The 23,407-nt window shown below is 44.0% G+C and overlaps 1 protein-coding gene across 1 annotated transcript in view; it reads left to right on the top strand.

Annotated features, from left to right (window-relative positions):
• ITIH5 (inter-alpha-trypsin inhibitor heavy chain family member 5) overlaps nucleotides 1-23,407 on the top strand; it is a 48,150-nt gene extending 24,743 nt beyond the window's left edge. The window contains exons 8-14 of the mRNA XM_026091273.1: nucleotides 11,520-11,691; nucleotides 14,283-14,592; nucleotides 17,133-17,686; nucleotides 18,079-18,129; nucleotides 19,247-19,363; nucleotides 21,444-21,821; nucleotides 23,118-23,407. Coding sequence (XP_025947058.1) covers nucleotides 11,520-11,691; nucleotides 14,283-14,592; nucleotides 17,133-17,686; nucleotides 18,079-18,129; nucleotides 19,247-19,363; nucleotides 21,444-21,821; nucleotides 23,118-23,407 — 1,872 coding nt within the window. The remainder of the gene's footprint in view (nucleotides 1-11,519; nucleotides 11,692-14,282; nucleotides 14,593-17,132; nucleotides 17,687-18,078; nucleotides 18,130-19,246; nucleotides 19,364-21,443; nucleotides 21,822-23,117) is intronic.

The raw sequence follows: 23,407 nt of genomic DNA, 5'->3' as shown, positions 1-23,407 counted from the left end.
TAGAGAATTGCTGTGTGTGTGAAGCACATATCATCCTCTCATTTCAGCTGCTCCAGAAAATCGAACTTCCTTGAACTATGACTTAAATCATAACCCCTCCCACCCCCAGATTAGTCAAGGAAAGGTCAACATCTAGGGCCAGCTGAATAATATGCCTGTTTTGCTATACTAAAGAAAGTGTGATCAGTTACAGCCATGATGTGTTTGTTCTGTGGCCTTTTTACCCAATTGTTGTTGTTGTTAAGATGTTTATTAAATTACAGACACGTCCCCTGGTGGCAGGATAGAACTGAGCAGAGGAAATGCCTCCTCTTCTTCTTTCATCTCCAACTCCTGCAGCTGTGGTGATCTGTGGTAGTGTGTAGAGAGCTGGGAATTCCCATGGGACTGCCTTTCCTCATWTCTCTCTACTGAGTCACATGCAAGATCAGCTAAAAATACACTCAGCACTTGTAAAGAGTGCTCTTCCAGGTCAGCTGCAGTAACTGTGGCAAAGGACGGTTTTTAGGGTTGTAGGACGATGAGAGACAGAATGAGAGACATCAGTGGTGTGCCCTTCACTGAGAAGATTTTGTAAACACTTTCTCCATCCACATTCATGAAGTTAATGGCAAATTGACTCAAATGGGGTCAGGATTTCATGCATACTGCAGTTCCCACACTCTAGTTGTGAGTCCTTTCTTTCTTTCTTTCTTCCCCAAAGATTTCCTTTTCCTACATAAWTTTTTATCTGTTTGTGCCATCCTCTTTCTTTCTAATATATGTCAGTCTTTGTAGCAACAAGATGTACAGACCCAATTGGAAGCACATATAGTGGGAGTGGTTGATCAGCTTATGTCAAATCCCTGAGACATTCCCCTCACATCACTGATATATATTAACTCCATGGGGAAGATCGGCCCAGGTGCACATTCCTCTTGTGGTTCTAACAGCCTTTGAACTCAGGTAATATCTAGCAGATTCAGCTGTGTTGTGCCAGTCCACCTCCACTGGGGAWCTGGGCCTTTGTGACAGTCACCTTCTAGCACTGACAGGGAGATTAAGCTAAAGAAAAGAAAACTCTTGAGTATGATGATAAAAATCCTTCATGTATTCAAGGCTTTGCAGGTCATTGCTGCTGTTCTGCTGGCAAGGAAAATACTGTTTCTGTTCTCAAGAGTTTTGTTCCTTCGTTTGCAAAGTGACTGTAAGCTCTGTGTGGAATAGTTGCTTTTAACAGGAGCMAGAGAGCTTGGGGAACAGGTCATATCTGCAAATTATACTGGGAAATAAAATGGTTTGCCCTTTGAGCAGYCTGATCTGCTGATTTTTATGGTACCAATACTTTTTGTTTCAGAGGTAGGGGGATATAACTGTTTTACATTRGCATAACTAGGAGAAAGAGGGGCCAGTTATGGGCTCACCTCCCTTGGGATGAAAACTGAATAGAAAGCTCTGCCCAGCTRTTATAACTGGATCTGCAGATCCATCTGTAAAAGCATTGTGCTGCAAAACTGAGTCTCCTGAGCTAAGTTGGGTCACAGACAACAGCGAGGATGAGTGTGCCAGTATCTSTGTTACTAAGTCAAATCACGATTTTATGGCTTTGCCACAGAAACACAGACAGTTTCTATTGACACAACATCCAGCAGAGCCATAATCAGGAAAAGGACCAAAAACATTTAGAGCAGATGTGAAATGGAGTACAGGCAGGGTCTAACTGTGACATGGTACACTGACACCTGTAAAAATGATGGAGACGATAATAGTTCTGGATGTGGCTCCTTTATAAGGTATGTGTTTATCGGATTACCATGGTTATCACCAGTTTCACTAGACGAGATGAAAAAGGACCTTTATCAGCTTGCAGTTCCACTTTTATAAAGCAGGCACGTTCCAAGTTATGGACGTGTCCACAAGAGGATTTGCAGGTGTTTTGCAGACATGAGGTAAAATGTAGTTGTTTCAGCCGCAGATTCATTTCACCTTAYCTTTTCCACAAGCAACAAATGCCCACACACTCAGTTACACAGTTGACTACACCACAGCCTGGCAAYTTGTCAAGAGTGGTGTGCCAGACTGTAATTTTCTTTGAGGTTAATTGTCCTAGGAGGAACTCGGCTGCAGCTGGGACYTGCTGCATCTTTTTGAATACCTCAGCTTATCTGCCTGCATCCCTTCAAGGGACAATGTTGGTACCCCTGATCCATGACCCACTCTGTCTGAGCCCTCCTCAAAGCCTGACTGCCTTATGTGTACATATCCCTACACCTCTGTGCCCCAGCACACAGAATGCCTCTGAGTAATTTTATGCTGGGGAGAGCAGACTAACACCTGAACACTTGATGTTCCCACTCCAAACTCCACTTACTTCTGTTGGTTGCCAGAGAGATGGCTGCAGGCCTGTTGACTGCTAGTCCAAATAATGGCTGCTGTCCAGGAAAACTACCTTAAACTGCCAGGGAAGCTTGGAAAAAAAATGCTAATCCTAATTACAGCCTTTAGTGATTTTAAAGCTGCTGTGAATAGGAGAGATGTGTCGACTTTTCCTTTTCTGGTAGAAAGCAAGAATCTGGGTGAGCATAGAGAAACTGTATGCAGTGTCCACAGCACAGAATACATTGATGCAGCTTCCTCCTACTAGGAAATACAGGACAGCAGTGTTATCTCAGTCCTCTTACTAGATAGGAATATGGAAATCACAGGAAAATATAGGATCTGCTATGTGAACTTAGGCAGGTTATTTTCTTTGTCTGTGCTTGTTTCCTTGCAAAGTCCTTGTCTTGTCTGTTTAGCTGGTAAGCTCATGGCTGAGCTTATGGCTGTACTAGATCCCCCAAGTCTAAAGAACACCTGACCTTTGCCAAGGTCTAAGCTATTACTCTAACACTGCTTGCAACAACACTGCTATTTCCAAGAAAATCCCCCTTTACCCTATTACTGGGTGCTTGGTACAGGCATTGCTCAACTAGGACAGTCTGTCTCTGATTGTGAAGAGCAATGAGAGCTCAGAAGTGACTGGTTGGGACCTTGTGTGCAGGTCTGCTGCAGCAAGATCTTCCACGCTGTTGCTGTGTGAAGGCCTTAAAAGCATTCACAGGGAGGTTCTGACTTTCAGGTACACATGATGTAATTTGAGGTCCCTTAAGGAGATATATAATATGTTCTGTGTCATAAGGAAAGAGCTTTAGCTTGGGTAGTTAACCCTACCAGAGTGATCTGACTGTGTCAAAGCGTCTGCTCTATTTTCATCTCTGCAGAGTTTTGGACAAAGATTTGGCCTGTGATCCTGTCTGAGGCGGTAGGTCACTGCCTAGGTGGGCAGGGGAAGGGCTGGAGGCAGAGGTGTGCAGGTGGTAGGAAAGGAAGTGGGGATCCTGGAGCTGGAGATGTTGAGGGTTACTCAGAAGTGTGGGAAATGGCAAGTGGGGGCTGACATTGGAGGACTGTGAGGGCCCTGTGGCAGACTCTCAGGTGGGAAAACAGGCAAAAAATTTTTAAATAACTTTTTAGTGCTTTTCTATCGCCCAGTGCTAGCCCTGAGCAAAAGTGCTGGGACTTTGCTCCAGACAACCACCATCACCATCCCTCCCTCGCTCACTGGGGGCCAAAGTGGGGAAGTCCACATCTAAAAGTAAGAGGTGTCACAATTCAAGGAAAAGGGCCAGGACTATGAGAGGAGGTGGCAACAGAGTCACGTGCTCTGCAGAGGGATAACAGACACTCCACCTCCATGGAAGTACAGCACTTCTTTTCATTGAGATATAATGCATGCCTTTCCTCTGTGGAGAAATAACACCTCCTCCCTGAATAGGAAAGACACCATCTCTCCATGGAGAAATATCATATCTCTCTGTGGAGAAGTAACATCTCCCTTCTGTGAAGGAACAGTGCATCCCCTCTCAGCGGGTTACACACACACACGCAGGATGTTCTGAAAAGGTGCTAGAAAGTTCCAAACCCGGCAGGTTGCCGATTGCTGAGCCACCCACTGCGAGAGAGTGGCCGCATGAAAAAGGATCAGCATGAAAATCATCAGGCTAATTGACAGGAAAAGCATAACAGCCCATGCCCCAACCCAGTTCCCACTGCCTAATGTAGCAGCTAATTGCTGCTGAAATCCCGAGTCTGTGCTGTGGACAGCGTCGTCTTGGGCACGTGAACGCTTCCCAGCACTGTGAAGACAGCTGAGCTGGGTGACGGGGGGCAGGGAACGACAGTCTCAAGTTCTTGGAATAGATTTCAAGCACTGGGACTAACTCCATCTTCTGAGGGCAAAGAGAGACATCAAGCTCTGCATCGAGGGCATGGGGCACTTTTGTCTTGGCATGGACCTTTTTGCTCTTAGCTCCATGGAAATTGTTTGTCATGCTGACCGGCGGGTTTGAATGTCTGTCTGGCATGGTATGGGGTGTGATCCCTCTTGAGATGAGCTTAGCACAGATAAGAATGTGGCCTTCATACACCGCTGTGTCAGTCTGGCCTCCTGCCCAGTTAGCTGCATTGTTTCCAGTGGGATTATTTCAGTATGGCACTGTAATACCGTGGGGCAGCCTTTACGCTTCTCCCTTCAGCTAATTTTACAGGGACATTTACTGTTCCAAATGTAATCTGTTCTGTACTGTTGATAAGGGCTTGAAGTAATGATGCTTGGTGCTGATAGTAGAGCTTGCCTCTTTAAATCTTTGTGCAGACATTTATTAATCCTTTCACCAGTCTAGTGAGATTGCAAAGATTTAACAGCTGGTCTGCCTTCTGGACACACGAAACCCCAATTCCTGAGAAATCAGATCATCTTGCAGTTTTTCATGTATTTAACCTCACCACACTGCTGAGTGCTAGATARGTGAGTTACCACCAATTGATAGCTTGTCCGTATCCTTGATGATAGTTTAAGTGCTTTGCTCCCACAGAATAGAAATCCAGTGGTTAAATACCCTCAGCAGATGTGGAGCTAAGTGGTAAGCAGGTTACTCAGTGGTAAGCAGAAATTCTGTGGCAGAATAGGCAAAAGAAACAGTTCTAAATCCTGGAGAACTTCTTTTGCAGACAGGGAAGCTACCAAGCAACTTTTTCTAAGGCCATGTAGTGAGTCAGAAATGTTCAGTATATTAGCMAGGGATCCATGATGTTTGGGGGGAGACTGGACCATGTACTGGAGACAGTTCTTTATTGTCCAGATCTCCACAACCAAACTCTTCCTTCACAGGCCAGTGTCAGTGTAAAACAAAATGCTTGTTGTCCGAACTTGCGAAGGAGTTTTCCTTGGTTATGTGATCCGTGTCTGCCAGCAGGAAAGCACAAAGATACATTGACAAGGAGGGGTGAGCTGCAGTCCATGAACTGCACAATGCTGCCTCCAAAGGAAAAAAGGGCAGATTGTCTTCTCCTAAGAGGGGGATGGAAGATAGCAAAAAATCCAAGGATATGATTCTGGGTTAAAGACCATTTTTGGTTCAAAAGTCCGTGTTAAGAACTGGCACGTGATCTGCATTATGTGGACAGAAAGGAAATGGGGACGTAGAGGAAAATAAAACTCACAAGATGTGGCTTCAAACCTCAGCAGAAATGACATTACCCAAACCTTTGATCTCTCTGTATGTCAGCTCCTTCCTGAAAAAAGGTAGTGGTGCTCACACTTGCCTTTTCCTTGGCTGTTGGGATCGCAAACTGGATCCTTAATTTGCAATACCTTGTCTGGCCTCGGTAGAACTGTTCTATGTGCAACTTTGATGTCAGCCTTTCCTGAACTCTCAGTGTTAATCCCTCTAACAAAATACAGGCAGAATTGACCAGATATTGCTGTTTTTGCAAAGTCAGATCTGGAACTTTTCATTAGTTGTCCATGGAAAGGGATAGCTATGAACAAAAACATGGAAGATATTGGGGGAAAAAAAATCCCTCTGCTAATCGTCTATTTTTTTTCTCCCTGTGCTTTCTTGCAGTGTTTTGCCAAACAACATGTTTACTTGTACTTTTCTCCTTATCACTGTAGGAGGTCTGATTTCTGAGCCCTTTCTCTGTGCTTTTACACTGTCAGACAAGTTACTGGACAGAGATGTGGGTTCATAATTCCCTTTGAACTTACATCTTGTGCCTTAGCTCCCTTCTTGTCAAATATGGACACTCACAGGAGATCTGGAAGAACAGCTTAAAGGCTATGGTACATTCAGATCCTGAAGTAATAGGCAGGTAAGCCCCAGAGGTAACAGTGATAGATAGTTGTCCCGTGAGTCAATTATGGCATACTACTGTCAGGACTCTGTATGCAGCTGAAATGTTGTCTTCTAGTTAGAGCATCATTCTGTCCTTCAGTAGATGGTTGTCGATGGTCTCATGTCCTCCATTCCAGCCATCAGCCCAGAGTCAGATTGTTCTTTTGCAGCTCTCTCAGCTGATGGTAATGCTCTCTAAAAACTTTGTGTCCTGCTGTTAGTGCTTTACTGAAAGAGTAGGTCTCTTTGCTAGCCATGCTCTTTAGACTCAATGATCTCAAGCTCACATGGTTCTCTGGTGCTGGCTGAACCTGGAAAGGGGCTGTCACTGGTGTCGATGTCTCCCCGTCCAGCCGTTGCGAGTGCAGATGCCAGCTGTGTTAGGGCCTGCAGGGTGAGGCTGAGTATTGCCAAGTGATCTCAGAGGCACTGGCAGGGTGAGTGCTAGGAGACCTCCCTCTACATCTGGAAACTATTTTGAAGAGGGGGCTGAGGTTACACTGCAGTGATGCAGAGACCAGTTGTTCATACAGAATTGGATTCAGCATGGACTGATAGTCTTTTGATTTCACGGGCTGGCATGAGGCTTGTGCAGAGGATGCGGGTCTAAGACGGAGCTCTTACGAGTGCTCCAAATCAGTGGAAAGCATGAATACGTGGGCCTGGAACATGCATTATAATGAAATGCTTGAACTCCACTCCTGTTTCATAGCAGAGCCAGTGTCTGGCAATGCCAGGGCATCTAACAACCACGCATTGTCTCCCTTTGAACTGCACAGCTTTTAGGATAGTCAGGCTTTGCCCTCACCCTGCTCCTCAAACAACCAAGAGACTGTGGCGGAAACGTCACCGGGGCTCAGATCCCTCCTAAAAGGTGCCCAGATGGTCTGACATCATTCCAGCTGTCCCTGAGGCAGATCTTTAACCCAAAGAAGGGCTAAAGGCTCTCAGCTGGCCCATAAGAGTGTGTCTCCTTCCATGCTTTGTTCCAACAGTGCTTAAGCTAAAGAGGATCTGTCAGCGCTAGCTCCAAGGACCAGGTGCAAAAGTGACAAGTGACAGCTGAACCAAGTGTAGCTGAGGGAGTTCTCCCTTTCTGTGCTGTTCTGGGCATTGTCCAGCCTAGACTGGTCTCAGCAAGAAGGGAACAGATGAGTAGCAGTTGTCTTGAAGGTACAGGTATGACTGTGGCAGTGGCAGCTTGGACCAGGTTGGCGGCTGGGAGCTGGCTTGTTTCTGACCTTGTAGGCCCGAGAAGGCACTACTTGTAAATTGTTTATTTAGACAGTGTTAAGTCCATGTTCAGCTTCCCACTGTTTCTGAAGCACAGACATAACTTCTGATCCCCCTGGCAATCACCGTCACCTCATCCTTCCCCAGCTGTAGACCATCGTTCTTCTGCTCCACATTTGGGGAGTGATGTTTTACAGCCCTGGAGGTGCCTGTTTCAAGTCCTAGGGTTCCAGCTGTGCTGACAGCTGTCATTCACAATCACGGTTTCTCAACACAAATGCACCAGAATGGCGATCCAGTCTCCTCCACATCTCAGCTCATTTTCTCCCATGCTAATTTAGAGGAAACAGGGGAATCTTCCATCAACTTATCCTCTTTTAAATCCTCACTTAAAACTTCTCTGTAACAGCTACAAGCCATACCAAACCGGCAAAAATTGATTTTTTCTAGGCTGTTCTGTATTGCTAACTCCTGCCACCCCCTCCTTTAATCCCTGCTCCTCCCTCCACACAAGCAAGCATCTACCCAGGCAGACGTGTAGGGAGAGGAACAGTCTTTCTTGCTTTGCTTACAGCACTGGCACAAGAGTGCTGGACACTTAAACTGTGCTTTGTCAGTGCTAAAGGGTTAGATCTGTGCTCTGCCTAACCCCAAAATGAGATCAGTGTCATCTACACAACTGTTTGGGAATCGGTGTCATCTACACAGCTGTTGGGAAATGATCTGAAACTTGCCAGGGAAAAAAATGGTTAATTTTCTGCCTTGCACGAGAGAGCCTTTGGCATGGGTTTCAGTGTAATGACTTGCATTTCAGTGTAATGACTCACTAAGGCCTGGCAGGATTGGAAGTGCAAAGACACCGTCCTCAGCAGAGCAGCTTGGGAATCCCACTGCAGCCTCCATCCTTGGCTCTTCAGAGCCATGAGAAATTCCAGCTGTGGCCTTACAAGGCCAGAATGGAGAAACCTGTTGATGTGTCCTAAGCAAAGCTGCTGCGAGGCACTCCCAGCACAAAGAGCTCTGCAAATCCTCGCCTGAGGACCAGGGAGACTGGAGGAAAGGACTGGGCCTGGAGAGCACTCAGTTATAGCAGCGTATATAAGGATTTCAGCAGTGTACTTTTACGGAGATGTTCCCCTTATTTAAAGCTGCCAACTCCTGAATCATATCCAACCCTCCAGAGGGAAGTCAGGTCTCTCTTGCAGCCCATTTATGGGTGAGGGATATTGGCAGTGAAGCATATATTGCCACTCCATAAGGACTGCAGCCTTTAGGATAAACTAGGAGGTCCATAAGGGCTGGAGGAGACAGGGAATCACACAGAATAAGCCAGGAAATTCAGAGCACCTTGAGAGAGTTGGAGAGCCAGTTCAGCTCCTGTTAGCTTCAGTAAGCACTGTGGTGGTCAGTCTTGGCATAAGCCTTGAGGTGAGTCCTACCTTTGCTATAGCTGAGCTACTCACTCAGCCTCTTGGACAGATGCACTTCTAGATGGTGACTCAGCCCATCCTAAAACCTATCTAAAATGGATGGGATGAATGACTTTCTGGAGGTGTCTCCCCCTGCCTGGTGAGGGATTGGATGAAATACCTAGCTTTCTGATGACTGAGTTGGGAAAATTGAATCACATAGTTCATTTTTACTGGGGATGAGGTAAAAGCTACGGGAGAATAGAACCCTTTGGCCAAGTAAGCTGACTCCCTCATATTTTGCTCACTTTGGAACCAAACCATGTATGCATGCACACATATATGTGTTTGTTTGTATATATATAGATATATATATCACACAAATGCAAAGGTCTTTAAAGTTGCAGAGACAAGCTTGTGTTAATTAGAGATGCCAGGATTTGGGTTGCCTTTGCACGTGCATTAAAATATTTCAGAATGTTTTCACAGGGAAAAACTTTGACTCAGACTCCATGGAAACGACTCAACTGTGACCAAATGGGAGATGGAAAAGGAAAGAGAGAATGAAAGAAGGAGAGAGGCAGACAGTCCCAGTCCCCTAGTAAGCCCCTGTCTGAGGGTGTGGGGGAGTACTGTGTTTTCAAGGAAAGTCTGCTTCAATTCCCTCCTGACCTGTTCAGCAATTTTACCTTGGATGCTGTGTACATACAAATACACTGCTGTTCTGCATTGTTTTTCCTTTTCTTTTCCCTTTCTTTTGGCTGAACACAGGCAAAAATGTCAAAAGAAATTTCTGGGCACACTGGAGGTGAGATGCAGTCTTTCAGCGAGAAGACCAAAACATGATTATTTTTCCTCTTGCCTTGTTCTCAGAAACAACAGAGCTGCTTGAGCCAAATAAATCCCTCTGAGAAAAATGCAGTTTGACAGAACTGCAAGCATCTGAAAAGAGGATTTTGTAATGGAAAATATCAAATGATGTTAATTATAATCAGAGCTATAATATAGACAAGAAGATTTGGGGAGTTTCCCTCCAAACTAGCTTCTAGGCCTCTCTCTGTTTTTCTCTCTTGCCTACACTGGGAGGTCGGTACATGAGAAATGCTGTGGTCTCACTGTTTCTCACTCTAACATCCTGCCAAAATTTCCCTCACCAGTGGCTGGGAGGAAGGCCTGATCACACTCATCATGGACAGAAGCTTCCCCATTTCCACTTTCCCCTTACTTATGTCTGATTTTTGAGGGGCAACTGCGCGAACCACTCTTGTTATCATGGAACAAATCCAAGAGTCCTTTTCTCCACTGTATGGAGAAGGGCTGCTTTGCCCTTCTGTGCACACAGTTTGGCCTAGTGGATAGACAGCTGAAAACTTTTGGAAAGATTTCAATCTGTGGCCTTGATCTCATTACTCAGGTGGTCTGTGCCTCAGTTTTCACATTTATAAAATCAGACTATGAGTGCATGTCCTTCTGAGGGATGATGTCATGTATTGTCAGATGCATCTTTACCATGCAAAAGCTATTGTAAGAGAGGAGATAGGAGAGCATTAAAAACTTCCCTTCCTTTCTTCTTGGAATAACTGCTATTTAATTTGTCTTAGCAAGCTTCTTAATGACTCTTAGACTGAGGAGGCAACCTTCATGTTTGGGCAGGCATTCATCTTCTTGGAGGTTTGTTTGGTACACCTCATGACATGATATTGCCTCATGCTCCTCTCATGTGTTTTGCATCCAAACATGGGGTATGTTTGCACAGAGAGGGGCTGCTTTTGGGCATCTTCTCTCAGTTGGTCTTTTTAGCTGAAGTTTGAATCCATGCAAACACAGCTGTATGGCTGTTAAAACAAAGTTGGTCACACTGGGGATAACAGGACACATCTGCACTCTTCCTGTTGGCTTACTCTCCATGGTCTGTCTTTACCATCACCCAGGGACCTCACTAGCTATAAACTCAGCTTAATACCAGCTTTCCTCGCTCTGGTTGCCTATATTTGCTTTGGATGATGAACAGAGAGCAATAAAATGTTGGCATATTGCTGGAAAAACAGTATGCCTGAGACCAAACTGACTAGCAGGTAGAATCTGTGAGGCTTCGAGGCTTCTTTTCATATCTTATTCATTTGAATACCTTAGTTTATACATTTGTTAATTGTCTGAACCATTAATTGGAGTACTTATACACAAATCAGTATGCCAATTATGAACAGGGCATGTGTATCCTTGACATCTTTAGAGCTATTGCAACTTATAAGTGACCTTTATAATGATATGCCACTTCCAGCTTACTGCAAGCGTAGAGTGTTTTAGAAGAACTCTGTGAGACTTTTGATATTACTCAACATTATTCAGTAATCCTCATTCCAGGGCATGGTTCTCACAGGCACTGGGAACTTTTATTTTAAATATTATGCATGACTTTTAAGTTCACTTAGATCCAGGCAGGTCTCTCCCAGCTTTGCAAGATCTTATGGGCAAGAGTTGTTCTTTTGTCATATATTTGCACAGTACCTGGCACAACAGTGATCAGACCTTGAGACAGGAAAGGACATCCCAACTGTCTTCATGAGCCAAACTGTCAGTGTAGAAATATCTTTAAGATCAGTAAACATCTTAAGAATTTAATTCTCACCTGCTAAAGCAGTGACAGTTGCACCTACTGGTCTCTTTTCTCTTCTCTTTCTAGACCAAAGAAGCTCTCTTCACAATTCTCCAGGACCTAAGGCCTGAGGACCACTTCAATATCATTGGCTTTTCCAACCGAATAAAGGTCTGGCAACAGGACCGGCTAGTGCCAGTTACTCCAAATAATATAAGAGATGCCAAAAAGTACATTCATAACATGTCACCTACTGGAGGTAGGATCCAGGAATATGAATGGAATCGATTTTGCTATCCAATTAGCTATACCTAATGTGTAGCTGTGTAATGTGGTCTAGTAGCTTGCAACAATAGAAAAGCATTAGGACTTGGCTCATGGGACAAGGGTCCCTTCTCTATTCCTACGCTGGGTTATGTGCAGAAGGATATGTGCCCTGCACCAGTTTACATGGCAGGGAGGTGCCCCCAAAACAAGTCATATAACCTGATGTAGTTGTTAAAGTGAAGCCATGCCCATTTTCCCACTCATCATGTGGGACATTTGGAATGGGAAAGTTCCCAAAGTCATTTCTTGAGGATACAGGAAAAAAACCCTGTATCCTAGAGGAGGACACACAGGACCAGTACTTGTGTGGTTTCTGAAAAGCTAAAAGCAGGCCCAGGGCTTTGTCTGGGTTGTAAACTCCAGGGCTGACCTAGCCAGCGTGGGCTGTGTGGTTGCCCTCTTGAAGAGCTGGTTCCTCACCTAGTACTAGCTCCTCCTTGTCTCCACCTTCTAATTACCGTTATGGAGCAGCCAGAACAACATTTAAGAATTTCTTGTCCCTTTTGCTTGTGCCTTATTGATGGGAGGGGAGAGGAGGAGACACCAGGACAGTGGCAGAGCACAAGCATGATTTTGAATTTGATTCAGTGGTGATCTATAAGGCTGTGGACACTAGCTTAAAAAAGTATAGCAAGGTTTATAATTAAACACATTTGGGCAGCAATGCCCATTCTGGCTAAGTACTCACAAGGTAAGCAAAGAGAGCTGCAAAATGACCTACGCCAATCCTTCCCCATGCTAGCAATGACATCTGGCAGAAAGCTGGACAGGGCTTCCCTACAGCTTCCCCTGAGCAGAGACCACTCCTAGCAAAGGAAACGTTCTCATGGAAAAATGCAGCAAACAGGATGGCTGGCTGTACTGTTTGTATTGCGAGGGGAAGAGTTTAGGAAGTAGCCAGGGGAGCTGCCCAGCTGAACAATTACCAATGGTGGGACTAGTTGCAGAGGTACAAACCTTTTTTGCTGCAGAAGTGCCGGAAGAGAGCTGTGCAGGAACCAGCTGAGTTTGCCTATACTAAACCTGACAAAGAACAAAAGCAAAAGGAACTGATTAACTTTGAGGTTCAACAGGGAGATGCAGTGATTTTCCAGTGCAGACCAGGGCTAGCTTAGTTTTGGCTAATTCTGTGCATTTTCCTTATAAAGGAGATGTTGCTTGGGTATCTTCCTGTAAATGTGAATGGGCACTGGCTCACAGACCACACACACAAAGCATGTGCTGTGCTTACCCTGCTATGTCAAACCTGCGCACTGAGAAAGTGGGAGTTTATTGTTGCAAAATATTTGTGCATGTGGAAAGGCAATCTTCAGTGCTTGGTAACTCTGTGATGTGTCTGGGTTTGAAAGGACAGTATCTGCCACATGGAGTGGTTTKCTTTAACTTCTGGGAAAATAATTCTTTCTGAAATTTTGGATCTGGATGGGGACTGTGAGAGTATTAGGATATTTAGATCCAAGATTTTGGTTCAGACCCATTTTGCAAAAACACAGTCTGGATTTTGGGGACTTTTCGCAAGTTTTAGGCCCTTTCCTGTTCTTTGTCTTGCTGCAGTCACTGGAGCTGTGCACACTAACATTGTAGGTGTACACCCTAATGCACAATCAATCATCAGACCTGCTAGAACATCCTTGCTGATAACCTCCCTAGATCTCCCTTTCTGGACACCCAATAGGCCAGTGTGTTTGATTCTTAACTCATTTCAYCCACTTCTTTTTCTGAGGGTGGTGTTTAACCCAGACATATGGATCTTGCAAAGGTTCCACAACCAATCACTCTATACTTTGACTAGCACAAGAAATATATAGAGCAGGGAGATACCTGTACTCTTTTTCCTGCTTTCTTTTTCTGAACATACAGCCAGCTCAAATCCTCTTCTCTTATTCATGGCTGTTCTTCTGAAGTCCATCCATTCATTCATCTGTTTTCTCTTTTCTTCCTCTCTCCCCATTTCAGGCAGCTCCATTCTTTGTTAGCCAGTTGTTTTGTGAAAACTCTTCTCAGCCAACAAAGCCATTTCTCTTCCCTGTTTAAACTTTGTCAGCCCCTGGGGTTTGAAGAGCAAACCCAACCACTTGTTTTCCCATTTGAAGGGTTTTTTTTCTCTCTCCAGATCCTGCACCCTTCAGACAAACTGGGCAGAACTTGTTTTCCCAGTTCAGATATCCTTTGTGAAAGTCCCATAATTAAGCCTTACTGTTTTTTACGTTCAGGCAGGACATGGTAGGGGCCATGGCTCTGCTTGCCATGGCTGATTATTGTACATCAAGACATTCAAGGATACAACAATTTCACATAATTAACTGCAATTCATAATTCAGTTTATATGAATATAAACATCTTCCCCAAACTCATACAGAGTAACAGAGCTGAACTGAGTTGAAGGGCTAGCACAACCTCATCCAAAGAAAAGGAACATCCTGGTAAATAGAGATGCTGTCATTGTACCRAAAGGAGCTTAGGGGAGCTATCTGCAGCACCCCTAGAAGGGGAAATGAGCTAACCATTTTGGTACCTCTACAGGGACTAATATTAACGGTGCTGTCCAGACTGGTGCAAAGCTGCTAAACGATTACATCGCTCAGAACGACATTGATGCCAGAAGCGTCTCTCTGATCATCTTCCTCACGGATGGGAGGCCCACTGTTGGGGAAACGCAGTCATCCAAAATCCTCAGCAACACCAAGGAAGCCATCCGTGATAAATTCTGCCTCTTCACTATCGGCATTGGCAATGATGTGGACTACAAGCTGCTGGAGAGGATGGCACTGGAGAACTGTGGCATGACGAGACATTTCCAGGAGGATGAGGATGCAGCCAGCCAACTGAAAGGGTTTGTTCTACTTTGTCTGTGCTTACATCTGGATCAAGTCCTCTGGGAATAGGTTTTGGGGAGGAAAATCCTCCAAGAGAGATGGGAGTTTCTCTGAGGCTTAACTCTGGCTGAAAGAGGCAGGATACACCCAAGAATTGGGATATATAGTTTCTTTCAGGAATTATGCCTACCCCAAAATGCCCTGCTTCCTAGCAGACACCCTGAGTTGTACTAGAGCTTGCCAGCCCCTCAGAATGAGGCTTTCATTCACATTGTGCTAATCACTGCATGTAAACCTGGAAAGAYGGGAGACATGAGTGCTATCTCTCCTCAAGTGGCTGGAGGGAAGAAAGGATGCACTGCTCACTTTAAGCTGACAACTTAAGCAGCATGAAGGAATTTAGGAATGACGACATTTGTTTGGGGGGGGAAATGAATTATTAATTTTTTTGAAAAAGATAACTTCATGCCCTAAATCTTTGAGTTTGAAAATCACATCAGGGTCATTCTTGGGATGATAATGTAGTTGCTTCAWTATGTCATTCTTCTTGATGTCCCAGACTCTTAACAAGAATGTCCTGTAATCCTCATGATTCAGTAGGGCCACAGACTATGCTCCTTTTCAATATCGAAGATCAGGAAGCATGATGGGAGCTGCAGCCAAGGGAAGATCCTAGAGAGGAATGGCAAAAAATTTAAACCACAGATCTGTCTAAAATGTCAGGCAGTGTGTTAGTATTTCTGAGTAAAAATGTTTGGCTTTCAGCCAAAAAACAGTGGTGTTTTGAACCTCCAAAACCCAAAAGGAAGTCACAGAGCAGAGACCCCTCATTTTGACTGGCTAATGCCTAATATATTTGGAGAAATGAGACCATGCACCTTCCACCAGAGCTTTTCTTTCTATGTTGGTTACACTGCAACATGAGTTTTCTGTTATTAAACCACATTTTATAAATCCATCTACCACACTACATGTGTAATTTGCTTCTCGGAATACGCATTTTGGTARCAAGTGACATTCCCTGGCAAATGAAGGATATGCTGAAAAAATGATTGATTGGGCCACAGCAACCCAGCACTGCAAGAACTTGTTCAAACAGCTCACTCTTCATCAAGCTCAGCAATGGCAAACCCACTTGGGGTCCGGTGCCAAATTAATATGGCAAAGGACAATAATTTATTGCATGCCAATTCAAATCACTGCTGTGTGGGAAAATTTGCATGGGTGCCAATGTCATTCATGATTCTTGTGGTCAGTGGTGTCCTTTTWACCCAGATATTTCCTTGCATTGCACTATAAGACCGGTTGTATCCCTCACTCTACTAGTTGTTCCACCCCAATAGCTGTTTCACAGAATGTTCTCAGGTTTATTGATGGTTTAAAGTGTATTGAGGTTTCTTCATTGAAGATGCTGAGTGTTCAGAGACTTTAAAGAAAGCCAACCAATTCAGGCTTTAGATTTCATTTGGGAGAGGATAAAATAGGAAGTGCAACTCTCAAGCTTTCAGACAATCTTTATGAGCAGATGTGAAAAGTAAATGCAGCTTGAATTTAAAAAAGGGCTGAAGCCGGTTCTTTGTTTATTTATTGAACAAGAGCCACATGCATGACTTGCCAAGAAATGAGAAGGCTGACATTTAAATGGGAAATATGGCATTCTCAGGGCTGCTTGGGAAGATCCATCAAAAATACATTGYTGCAGGGAAAACACAGGACTGTGAACTTAGGCCTTGACCCCTTGTAGAAGCTTTCCYGCCTGTCCAGGAAGAGGCATTCTCAAAAGGTCATGTTAACAAAGCATTATAGGATTAAACCCTCTGGTTCAACAGAAGCTATTGCTTCAGAGAATCATAACAGAGAATCATAAATAGGGTAGCACTGAGTTCTCCTCTGCCAGATTGCCTGTATTTAGTGGCTAGGATTCCTCTATTCCTTGGAAATGTCCTCATTTATGGGGTCTATTGAGATGCCTTCTTGATTTTCTTTCTCCTTTCTCCCCCCRAAAACTGTATTCCTCTCCATCCTACACTGGATCCTAAACTGCAGTGGCTAGGGCTTTTTCCAGCATTTCCAGCAATACAAAAGTTTTGGGTTCAGATACTCTCCAGCTTTGGGGTGCCTAGCATCTTGGTCTAGTGTTTCTGACTCTAGCCATTAGAATACTATGCTTAATACCATTAGAAAACCATGCAGCATCTCTTCTAATTACATTTTGAAATAACTGTAGTGCTATCTGTGAGCATGAGGAGCAAAAAATGTACTTTTAATGGACAGGTTCTCCTAAGCAAATCAAAGTGGCCAGAGAAGCTCCTTGCAGAGCTTTTGAATCATAGTGGAAGTTAGGTGACTGCCAGAGCATGCTGAGATGCCCCAATCTCTCTGGACCCTATTGCAGTGGATACAGTAGTTAAATTTAAAGTCTGGTAGCCCTAACTGCTCCTGAATATCTTAGGAACCATATTAGGCAGTCTACTGTATCCTTGGTTATGCATAAATGCAACTGTGTGCACACATCTGGATGAGAGTACTAACAGTGAGAAATGTGCGCTTGTTTCAGGTTCTATGATGAGATAGGGACACCCCTTCTCTCTGACATCCGGATTGATTACCCTAAAGACAATGTGGAGCAGGTCACCCAGAACTTCTTCCCCAACTACTTCAATGGCTCTGAAATTATAATAGCTGGCAAACTCGTCAACCGCACCTCAGATAGCCTCCATGTAGAGGTGACTGCTAGCAACTCCAAGAAGTACATCCTCCTCAAAACAGATGTGGCTATCGACCTACCAAGTAGGAATGACATCAGAGGCATCTCTGGCCTAGAAGATGGCAAAGGTGATCAGAATTACATTGAGAGGGCATGGAGTTACCTCACCATCAAGGAGCTGCTTAACTCCTGGCTGAAGAGTGATGACAGTCAGGAAAAGGACTATTTGATGGAGAAAGCCAAGTCAATGGCCCTTACTTACAATTTTGTTACTCCCTTCACCTTTCTGAAGATGAAGGAGGCTGGGCTCCATTCAGAACCTCCTAAAGAGGAGTATATCAGCCCTTCTACTGAAGGCATTGGTGAAAAGCTACAGAGCTTGCAAGGACACAAGGCACCACCAGGTATGGGGAAAACGATAACAATGTGCTGGTAAGAACCTTTTCACATATGTGCTCTCCCATGGCTGACTTTGGTAACAGGGATAATCTAGCCATGGAACCAAGGGCTGGGAAACAGGAAACTGAGATTTTCATACTGATTTTGCTATTTGTGGGCTGGTTGACCTTGAGCAAGACCTTGCAGACACCATCTCTTTTAGGCACCCAGCTCACGTGCTGGAAGCATGTACTGCTCTTTAGTTACTACTGAAGGAATTTTTGTGCTCTAAATGAAGTCTAAAGTAGCTGCAGGAATATGTCCCATAATGTCTCTGAATAATATTTTGGGAACATTATTATTCTGTGGCTCATTGTGCTGCTTAGTATCTGTAACAGCTTTCTCTCTCCACTTCTAGGTATATCCAGGCAGCAAGATAAACAAAGAATTAAAATCTCCAAAACTTCAGGTCAGTGCCTGTTCTAATGCCTTTTATAATCCAAGATAATAACAGTTGATTTATGGAAACTTATGAAAACTATAGAACTCCATTTATGGAATTACATGTCACGGTGGTGTAAACGTCCCAGTAAATCAGCTCAAATGTATTTACTAGACTGCAGAGTAGGGAGGAAAATGAAAACAAAAACAAAATACAAAAAGAATCAGGAATGAGTAAAAGTATGAGAAAACACAGCAAAATGGATTAGCCACAACATTTGATCCTCCTCTTTGACCCTTCTGTAGAGCAGAGGACAGCAGGAAGTGTTTTCTCTCAGTGCTAGAACTGGTCAAATATTGTTTGATTTTTACAAAGTAATGTTGCTGAAATATAAAAATGTTGCTGAAGAAAAAAAAATAATGACAATTCTGCAGTCCTTTACTCTTTTTCTATTTGTTCTGCAGCTCTACTTAAAATCCTTTCATACATTAAACTCTACAGTAAGCCCAGATCAAGAATTTAGACTTGAATTCCACTGGACAAGGTCAAATTTAGCTTACATACCAAGAGTTTTGGTTTGTCTCATTATGATACACATCTGGCACTTGATAGTAGAGGACTGATCAAGGATTGTTGAAAAATTAAGGTCAAGGGATTGTTTAAAATCTGTCTGTGACTGGTCCAATCTGACATTGAGGGCCAGGAAGGATCAGTGTGAGGTGTGGCTATGCACCAGTCCTTCATTAGAGGATACACTTCTGTGTGCTGTGGGGGATGTAGTCCACCAACAGAGTATGGAGAACAGGAGTATAAGATACCTGCATGACAACTCCCATAAGTCAAAGAAATGATATTTCAGGAAGAAAATATTCTGATTTTTACCCGAAATAGTTTGGGGTTTGATTTTTCATTGAAAACACATTTTCCATTAGAAAAACAAACAAAATAAAACACTTTTTGTGAAAACCAGAGCAAAGCACAGCATTTCCTGGCAAACTTATCCAACTTCTCTAAAAACAATAAACGAGGAGGTTTTAGAAAAAAAAACAACAGGCCCAAATTTGCTTTGAAAAGCAGTTTTGTTATATTCTTAGGCTCTGGAGTTTTGTGTATGTCTCTCACATTTTTTCCCTTTCCATGTCAGCGGATGGAGACCCTCACTTCGTCATTGATTTTCCCTCCAGCAAGTTCTCTGTCTGCTTCAATATTGATGGAGAACCAGGGGACATTCTCCGCCTGGTCTCTGATCATAAGGAATCTGGTAAGCAGTTAAGAAAAGCAGTTGCTTGAAGAAGAAAACTGAAGTGCACAGTCAGCTCTGTTGTGATAAGACTTAGCACCAAGGTGCTCCGTAGGCAAGGAAGCTGTAGGAATTTGGAAAAAAGTGCCTTTTAGGCCAGGCAATGAAACATGGATGCACATCATATTACCTGTAGTAGAAGGAGAGGTAAACTCTCTTGCACTTACCTCCAACAATATCATGGCTTATGGGTAAGTTCACAGCAAGTGTAAGCAAGAAGGAGGTCTGGCCGCTGTTACATACATGATTCATCTACAGAAGTGATTGTCAACAGATTAGAGCCAACCACAGAGAGAACTGGTCTTAGTGTGTATCCAAGCTATTTCTAATTCAGGTCTTCATTGACCAGAATTGAGGGAGCTTCAGTTACATGTAAAACAGCTGAGGGACCTCCTTGAGTGTGTGAGGACCACACTGATCCCCTTTCTATCCACCTGGACTGGAGAGCTCAGTTCCTGATGATTAGACCTGGTACAGACTATTGGTTGCAGCACAACTGAAAAAAACAGCCACAAGCATTTTGGATGCTCAGTAAGTAGGGTTTGGGTGAGTCTTGCAGCCAAATCCATGACTAGAGATTAAAAAGGGGATTCAGCAGTCTGCTGCAAAGGCAGCACATTAATGGAGAAGCTTCAGCAATTTTCTAGTTGCAAACTCACAGCACACAAGTGAAAGATGTAACAACATGGGCTTACACAGATTGCTCTATTGTTGGAACTTCACTCTCTGCTATTTACTTATTGATCACTTCAGGACAGAGTGAAGTATCCTAACAGGTTAATCAATCACTGAAGCTATTTGAAGCTACCAAACTTGCTACTGAACCATGACAGCCTTGAGAAAACCCACACAATTCAGGTTCTGCTGGGGCAGTTTGATCTCCAGGGGCCCAAATTCTGGTCTGATCTGATCTGGAATTCTAAGTAGGGCAGCTAATAAGAGGATTATTCCCTGAGCAGGAAAATGGTGGGAGGCAGGGACATCAAAACCAGAGATAATGCACAGACTTGTTTTTACAAATGAGATAAACAACCCCACAAAAAAAATCATAAGAATTCTGTTCTGCATGGCACTGGTCTAGACTCCATATTTTTATGTTCATGCTTGCATTAGTGAATAAAATCCAGCTCCTGGCAATGTTTCCCTTAGACTCCCTTCACAGACTTTGTTTGTACTAGTGCTTGGCTGATTCTGTGGCTCAAATACAGAATGAGCTAGGGGAGAATAAAGTCCTTAGAAGAATTGGCAGGTTAAGTCTATGAGGACAGGAATGAGAGATTCCCCTGGGGATGATGGTATATAGAGATATTTCATCTCAGTGTTGATAGCTTGGACCCAGCTTGGGCTAGCCACAAGTGTCCTCCCTTATTATTACTGTCTAGTAGGTGTTCAGAGACCTGTAGGGAGTGATCCACTGTTTTATGGACAGGGAGTCACAAAAGTCATCAAAATGGTTGGGAGTTTTGCTGTGGACATCTAGGATTCATCTGAGTCAGTGGGATCTGCACCTCGGACTACTCAAAAATGGTTCTTCTGGGGCAAAACTGAGGCAAAGTGGAAGGGAAGCACAGGTGAAGCTGGAAATAACACAGTGGGAGTGCAGGGTTATGGGTCCTCCTCTGCAATGGCACAGAGAGACCCTGAATTTTTTTCAGTGCCACTGGAGGAGGTTTAGCACTTCACCTCAGACTGTTGCATGTCATTCTATTCCTTCTACAGGTCCTGTTCAGTCTTTGACATGTTGGCCAAGATAGCAACACTTTGTAGCTTCCCAGACTAGATCTCTTAGAAGTCAGGTAGTGAGGGACAGGGGCACCTGTCTCCAGGGCAAGTCAGTATTTCTGAACTTGTGTAAATTTAATTGCTCTGTATAAAGCAACCAATTTACAACACATTGGCCATACTGTTTGGAACACTGGGAGGTGAAATAGTCAAGTGTGAGGTAGTGAATCAGCATCTCAGATACAAGGCTTGCATCTCTGAGACAATAGACCTCTTCTTTGGTTCCAGCTTTCCCTTGCTGATTCTTTTTCTCTACAAGGTGTAACTGTGAATGGGCAATTAATTGGAGCTCCTGCACCACGCAACGGCCACAAGAAGCATCGGACTTACTTCAGCACCATCACTATCCTCAGCAATAAGCCAGAAAGATCCTACCTAGAGATCACACCCACCAGAATCGTCCTGGATGATGGGGAAAGACTTGTTCTGCCCTGTGACCGGAGCGCCACTGTGCAGAGCAGCAGCCTCGAGGTGTCCACCTCTGCCAATTCCAACATCACCGTGACAATACGAGACACAATCAGCTTTGTCATCCTCATCCACCACTACAAGAACCCAGCCCCCTATCAGAGGGATCATCTGGGTTTCTACATCTCCAACAGTAAAGGCCTCTCTCCTGACTCCCATGGGCTACTGGGTATGTAACAAGTTCTCAGGTTCAGAGCAGTATACCAGAGAGCAAATTGAGATAGCTGGGGAAAATGATCCTTCTAAAGAGTTTTAATGGGCAGAGACAGGAGGTCATGAACAAGGAAGGTGGGGATTAAGTTCCAGGTGAGACTTTTGCTTCCACTCAGAAACAACTTCTCTGTTGCCTGTATCTCCAGCTCCTCTAACACCTTTCTCCATATGAACTGTCTCCCACTATCCTGGCCATGTGGCTGTCTGTTTTCATATTTCCMCTCTTTTTATGATTCTTTAATGCAGTCCTCATTAGCACATACAGGCTAGAAGCTCCCAAGGTTGAATAATACAGAGAGAGGGAGTGAGAGAGAGCGCACATGTATTGCAAGAGATTCCCATGCAGACCCCAAAAGAGAGCTCTACTCACAGAGCTATTGCACTGCTGGAGATCGTTGGCTTTCAGCCTTGAGCTCTGCACCTGCACAAGTCCAGAGGGACTATCTTCTTTGCAGGACCGAGCTGTTCACATCTGAGCCTGATCACAATCAAGAAATAGTAGTTCTTGTTCCCCTTTTTTTTCAAACATGTGACATGAAAGAAGAGCCATCCCCACATTTCAAGATCATCTAGGCTTTAGGTAGGATCAGAGAACATCTAGAAGGTTGAGCCCTTTCAAACAACAAGAAGTACTGATGTTTATTGAACCAGATTAGGCTAAAGTGTGAACAGCTCAGTCCTACAAAGAAGATGGTCTTTCTGGACATGTGCAGAACTCTAAGGCTGAAGCCAAAGTTTCTAGGACATTCAGACACCCCAAGGTTAAGCAGAAGATGAACCTTCGGGAGTGCAGTTTTGGATTCAGGGCCCTCACACATACAAATATCTAAATCCACACATAGATTTGGCCTTGAAAGGCTTGCCCCCAGGAAGGCAAGGGAAGGGAACTTGGAGCTTCAAGCCTAGATTTTCTTTYTTCTTGCTGATAGACTTTTTATGGGCTATTATCCTCTAGTAACCTTGGCCCACAGAGGCAAATATGAGGTCCTTACTACCAGAAGCTCAAAAAGCTCTTCAGCTCAAACGCTTCATCTTGGCAAGTGGAAAAGAAACAGGGTTTTATTGTAATCTCTATCTCTGTGCAAGATTTATAAAATAATTGAAGGATCTAGACTCAGCCTGCTATTGTGGAGAAGCCCTTCACAACCCCATACTCTAAGAATCTTCAAAACACAGCTTGTTAAAATAAATCCAAACTTATAAACAGGCACAAAACAGCCACTCATGGCATTAATGTTATCTTGCTTTGCAGGTCAGTTCTTGAACGATGAAGTTAAACTTCTTCAGGAATCTCTAAACGTGAGTCATCAGCAGGCTGGTCAGAACAACACTGAAGCATTAAAGTCAAACCCTACAAATACCCTGAAAGTAAAGGGACGCCTTGTTCCTGTTGTGTGGAAACAGAGGAGGATCTACAATGGCCAGCAGGAAGTTGACTGTTGGTTTGCCAAAAACAATGCGGACAAACTGATCGATGGGAGCTACAGAGACTATTTGGCTTCTCATCCTTTTGACACAGGAACCAGCTTTGGGATAATTTAA

Source organism: Apteryx rowi, unplaced genomic scaffold (genome assembly GCF_003343035.1).
Source record: "Apteryx rowi isolate R43461 unplaced genomic scaffold, aptRow1 scaffold_9, whole genome shotgun sequence".
Lineage (NCBI taxonomy): Eukaryota > Metazoa > Chordata > Aves > Apterygiformes > Apterygidae > Apteryx > Apteryx rowi.
This window is presented reverse-complemented; position numbering and strand designations above follow the sequence as displayed.